The sequence below is a fragment of the Carcharhinus amblyrhynchos genome, chromosome 26 (genome assembly GCF_965287045.1).
Source record: "Carcharhinus amblyrhynchos chromosome 26, sCarAmb.v2.hapA, whole genome shotgun sequence".
NCBI lineage: Eukaryota > Metazoa > Chordata > Chondrichthyes > Carcharhiniformes > Carcharhinidae > Carcharhinus > Carcharhinus amblyrhynchos.
Genome location: NC_137349.1, coordinates 16493667 through 16499666, shown reverse-complemented (window position 1 = coordinate 16499666; position 6000 = coordinate 16493667). Strand labels below are relative to the sequence as shown.

General features: G+C 44.8%; 1 protein-coding gene across 2 annotated transcripts in view; it reads left to right on the top strand.

The window, feature by feature from the left end:
• The first annotated feature begins 1267 nt into the window (after positions 1-1267).
• LOC145358783 (midnolin-like) overlaps positions 1268-6000 on the top strand; it is a 33146-nt gene continuing 28413 nt past the window's right edge. Inside the window, exons 1-4 of one of the 2 annotated variants that reach the window (XM_080213071.1) lie at positions 1268-1446; positions 3863-4300; positions 4631-4718; positions 4852-4914. In XM_080213071.1, the coding sequence (XP_080069197.1) occupies positions 4089-4300; positions 4631-4718; positions 4852-4914 (363 nt within the window). In that variant the 5' untranslated portion in view covers positions 1268-1446; positions 3863-4088. Of the gene's footprint in view, positions 1447-3684; positions 4301-4630; positions 4719-4851; positions 4915-6000 lie in introns of both variants that reach the window. The other variant, XM_080213070.1, reaches the window with a different exon arrangement.

Below are 6000 nucleotides of genomic sequence, written 5' to 3'. Positions count from 1 at the left end.
CTATAGCTGACTGCCAATCTCATTTGAACTGGGAAGTGGGGGGAGGAGGAATAACAACCTTTCCAAAATAAAATCTCAGGAATGTGTCTCTTGGGTCCCTGTAACTTGAGTTATTAAGTTTTCTTGTTCTTTTTATTTAAAAAAAATGTTTTGATTCAAACACCATTGACTTAACAGAGCAGGCTGGATTGTTATGTGTTGGCCAAGTCTTCCCATGCCTTTCCTACCTGAAGCTATATCCAATTTGCAGGTTTTGGAGACGAATCCACAGTTTACAAATCTTGGTCCAAAAGCAGCTCTCTAATATAAACAGTGCAGTGGTGTTCTAATGTGAAAAATGTGTTCCTGTGTGAGACATCACTGCCAGTAACAGAAACGCCTTCTCCGTTCAAGTCATTCCCCATAGTGACTTTAAAATGACAGTAACTGTGAGTCACAGAGAAAGTTAATTTGACCAACCCTGAGACAAATTATTAGTGTTCCCTTCTGAGAGCATCAGCTGTGTGTGAGTATGTGTGTGCTCGAAGGTGATGCCAACTCCTGGCTTGAGTGTATAATGCAAAATCAGAGATAATTCATTTGAATCGTGTTTGTCATAGTCTAACCATTATTGATCTGTACCGCTGTCCCAAACCCGTGGGATTAATCCTGCGCTCGATTTTGAATAGTAGCTTGGATGTATTTGATCATTAGAATTGCAGACAGGCAGTCACGTCTGTTCAATATTAAATACTTTGTATCGGAAAGAGCGGGCTGACAGAACAAAGGTATGTGTGCAACGCCACAATTTAATTGGAATTGACTTTTTTTTTGGTGGGGAATGCATTCTGTATGACGCGCGCAGAACACAAACCCTAGAAGTGCGTTACTAATGTCCTAGGGTCTGATATTAAATGTTGATAGCTGTTTGTTATGACACCACCTAACCACGTAATCGCGTAACTATGTTCTGTGCCAAGAGAGTGCCCCCAAGCTATCACGAGTTGCCAGCCAGTTAAGCCCATCCCGACAAAGGAGACAAAAGCTCCAAACTTTGTCTGATTGAGGGGAGGGGGTTCGTGCAATCTCTCCCTCCCCCCAATCCCCCCGTGAGAAAATGCCTTTGTTTTTTTTGCCTCGCTGACTTCTAAAACTGAAAGAGTGACTGTGGTTGCTATTGCTGGTGATGTCAGCCAGTTATTATGGCTCCGCCTTTGTTGCTGAAAGGCTTCCTGCATTTCCAGACTCCCACCGCACCCGGGCGTCGGCGTCACATCTATCTCCTTAAATAGCAAAGACAACCCGCCCGAGCCAAGCACTTAAAGCAGCAACTTCAGGAGGACTGCCAGCAAGCCAGCCACCCGACCTTGAAAGGGATTTACAATTGGTGCCCCCTAACTTAAAGGAACCTACTTTATGAAGTGAGGCCGCCGCCGTTTAAGAATAAGTGCGATTTAATTAAAACTGGTAAGTCAGTAAGATACAAAACAATAATAATAAAAAAACAGAAAATGCTGGAAAATCTCTGCAGGTCTGACAGCATCTGTGGAGAGAGAATAGAACCAACGTTTCGAGTCTGGATGACCCTTCGTCAGAACGCAAGATTGCCGTGCCCTCCATAGAATAGGTCACCTTGCGTAACAAAAACGATCTGGCAACAATAGTCAGTTAGTAAAAACTCAGTCATTGAAGAAATTCAGCTAAAAAAACACGCTGTATAAGTTCCACAAAACTAAATGGTTCTAATTCCATTAAAAAAAAAGCTCAGTATTCAGTGAAGCCAATCTGTATCAGTGAATGTGAAAAAGGTCATATGTACTGTTGACTGCGAGTAAGTACTGTGGGGACTTCGTGTGGGATAGCTTTGTTACTGCACCATTTAACTGTTTGTGTGGATGGGAGGGGGGGGGCGTGGGCTCCTTTTCTTTTAGCCCAAGTCAGCTCCTCTTGTCCCGATTTCCCCAAAACGGTTGCTTCTTCCAGCACGGAAATGTTTGAAAAGTTTGAGGCATTGTTGAGTGGTCCGTCCTCATCAATGTGTGTGTTACCAATCGTTCGTTTCGCTGAAGCAGTACCACAATTTGTCAGAAGGTCGCACTGTTGCTCGTTTACTGAGCGACGGTGGCGTTTCTGTTAGGTAACAACAGCAAGCTGGCGGAGGTTTTCATTAATATCTTTATAGTACTGATGCAAATAAGTCACCGGAATACTTATAATTCAGGCTTTAGTACAAACAGCAATGAGTCACGCAGCCGGAGTCTCTGAATTGGGATAATTCAGAATGTGTAATGGTTAATTTACAGGAGCGGGCTGGAATTTTAAGTAATGCATTACCCCCCCCCCCCCCCCAGCCCCGACTAAAATCGGTCAGATTACATTAGAATGAAGTCTAATTTAAATTCAGCGTTTTTCTTTGAAGCGGACCCCAGGTTCCGGGACAAATACATTGCAAAAGATATTTATTTTTTTAAATCCATTCTTTTCTTGCTGCAAATCGAGGGACGAAAATATTATTTCTATTGTCCAAGATTACCCATGTGGATGAAAATTGCACGCAAATGTTCATTACTGAAGTATAGATTCGACTACAATGTATTTGCTTGCTGGAGGAGTGGGAAGGGGGAGGGGGAGAGGGAGAGACTGGCAAGCACGTTTGATTCATTCTTAAGCACAATACGTGGTTATTGTGGGTTCTTTTGGATTCAGTAAATGGAAAAATTGAGATTGTGTGGGATTTTAGGAAGGGGGCATTCTCATTAAAGGTGCTTTTTGGCGGAAGAGATTTTTTTGCGGAGTTTAGAAAGATATGGGGCAGAGCATTTGCAGCTCTCTGAAACATAAGCTTTGTTTCTTGATTCATTGCGAATTTCAGTTCAGGTATACAGAGTGTGAGTGTGGAGAGAGAGAGAGCGGGGGAGGGAGCAAATGTATTTGCTTGCTGGGAGGGTGAGAGAGGGGGAAGAGACTGACGTTTGATTCATTCTCAAGCACAATACGTGATTTTTGGATTCGATAAATGAGAGAATTGTGTAGGATTTTGGGGAGGGGGGCATTCTCTCATTGAGGTGTTTTTTTTGGGGTGGCGAAGGGGAATTTTTTTATTGCAGACTTTCGAAAAGATCTGAGACACAACGTTTGCAGCTCTCTGAAACATAAGCTTTGTTTCTTGATTCATTGCGAATTTCAGTTCAGGTATACAGTGTGTGTGTGGAAAGAGAGCGCGGGGGGTAGGGAGCAAATGTATTTGCTTGCTGGGAGGGTGAGAGGGGGGAAGAGACTGACGTTTGATTCATTCTCAATACGTGATTTTTGGATTCAATAAATGGGAGAATTGTGTAGGATTTTGGGGAGGGGGGCATCCTCTCATTGAGGTGTTTTTTTGGGGGGTATAAATGCAGACTTTCGAAAAGATCTGGGACACAACGTTTGCAGCTCTGAAACATAAGCTTTGTTTCTTGATTCATTGCGAATTTCAATTCAGGTATACTGTGTGTGAGTGAGTGGAGAGAGAGCGGTGGGGGAGGAGGGAGCCGGGCTGTACCGTGGCAGGCGGCGCAGTCTTTTGTGAATGGCTGAAACTGACTGGCTGGGCGCCTGACGTCACAATGGAGGTGGCAGCCCATTGGCTGGTGCCCGGGAACAGGTGGATACATGCGGGGAGGGCGGCGGCGCTGATTGGCTGACGCTGTGTTTTCTTTGTTACAGAACGTTCTATGAGGATTACTCTCCCGGGGACCGCGGCGGAGTCAGCCAGAGTCAGTCAGGGGCTGTGTGTGTGTGTGTGTGTGAGAGGGAGAGGCACACTTTAGAGCTCTGAGCTCAAATCACTAGTGCTTTTTCTTCGTCTTCTCTTCCCTCACCCCCCTCCCCCTTTTACCTCCAGACCTTTCGAAGGAAAAAGCCTCAAACGGATCAACCTCTTCCCCCCACCAAAAAAAAACAAATCATAAAAGAGAAAGATCGCAGCCCTTTTGGTTAATCAAGAGAGCGTTGGGATTTTTTTTGCCAATCCACCTTCTCTTTACACGCACACGACATTTGCATGATTCCTTTTAAGTGTCTGAGGGACCTTTTTTGTTGACTCAAAGAGACCGATCAGAGGTAATCGAATGGACCATACAAGCACCAGGAGCTGCAGCCGAGCCCCAACTTGCGAGGCCCATCCGAACGAGCCTTCAATGCGTGTAGTTATCAATACGACGACCGGAGCCCAGTATGATCTTTCTGTTCCAGTAGACGAGACAGTAGAGGGACTCAAGAGGAGGTTATCGCAGCGTTTGAAGGTTGCCAAGGAGCGTCTAGTCCTCTTGCACAAAGAAACGTACGTACAACTGCACCCCCCACCTTTGTTCTGAAGCAAAGCCCCCCTCTCCCCTCCCCATCCGAATTTCCATGACCAGTTTATGCGCCAGGCAGTAAGTCATTCATAACCAAGCCTGTGTTACTTTGTTAGTTAATGGCAGTCTAGCGATGTAAACTTTCCATTAGGATGTCCTTTTGAACTCGTTCGTGAAGCTTGTGCCGTTTCCCCAGCCACCCCCCCCCCCCCCCCCCCGTGTTTATGCAGTTTAAATGATCCTTCTGTGGAGGTATATTTCTGAGCTCTGGTTTGTATCTTGTGCTTTCTCTTTTTCAAAACAAAAACTTTTAGGCGTTTAAATTCGGGAAAGCTGCAAGATCACGGAGTAGCCGAAGGAAGCAAACTAACCCTTGTTCCTACCGTGGAGGCTGGACTCATGGTAAGCTCGCCGTCTGATCTGGTTTATCGAATATCGATGTGTCTGTCGTCGCATTTTGATTTTTTTTCTTACCTTTTGTTTGAAAAGATTTGTACTATAATTAAAATCTTTCATTTTGTTTTGCCTCCCCAAGTCTCAAGCTTCTCGCCCGGAGCAATCAGTCATGCAAGCTTTGGAAAGCTTAACGGAAACTCAGGTAAGGTTTAAAGCCGGCAGCACAGTACAATGACAGCCCAGCTGATGACTATGCGTGATACATTCTGGATATGTACAAGAAATGTTTGATAATTAAACGCAAAGTTGCAAGTCGAAGTTATATTCCATTGCTGTGCTAATTTGGACCTTGACAGATGCCTATATGAGAATGGATTCCTGCGAATTTCACACTTAAAGATATGCATTTTATTAATAAAACTTTGCGTGCATGTTACGATAATACTGTAGATTAATTTAGACTTGGTCAGTTACAACTGCTGTCAAGTGATATATAGATTTTGGCCAGTTACATTTCTTAAATGTTGCACCTCAATATCTATATCAACCGCGATGTTAGTGTCTAATGTCACTGGTGTGTGAATTCAGCCCCTCGGATCCGGCTCCAGGGGGTCTGAATGTTTTACAACGCAGCTCCGGAGACCATCCCCCCCAGGTCCCTGTGTCCTTTTTTCTCTGTATTGTTCAGGGTGTGCGTGTTTCATGGAACACTTGGGAGTTCCTTGACGACAGCTGTGTTTAATCTACACAGAGAATATTGTTCGGACCCAAAACTCCTCCCTCTGGTGACGACTCGCAAGACCTCCTCCTGTAGCGTGACCCGATAGTGAAAAGCTTCTCTTTCTCCTCCTCCCCCCAGTCTCCTCCCCGCCCCCCCCCACCCCACCAGATTTCCTGAACCGTGGATTCACCTTTCACCTCCTAAGTTCACCAACAATTTATCTCCCCTTTTCTAATCCTAACCATCACCATCCTCCCCCCCCCCCCCGATAAAGTGGAACTGCTAAATAATTCGCCTGGTCTCGGTTACCAGTGACTTTTGTTAGAAGGTTTCCTGATGGGCTTCAGATAGCTGCTTTTTTTTGTTTAAAAATGCATTTTGATTATTTTGATGTGTGAGTAAGAGGCTCTTTTTAAAAAAAGACTCGGATTAATGCAGAGGCAATGTCAGGCTGAATGCTGCAGCTTAATTTTACTTCCTTGCTTTGCCGCTGACACAATTTCCTTTTGAAGTCCTGTCTGGTTTAAATGGACAAGATACTGCTGTGGGGATGGGGCGGCGCTGACT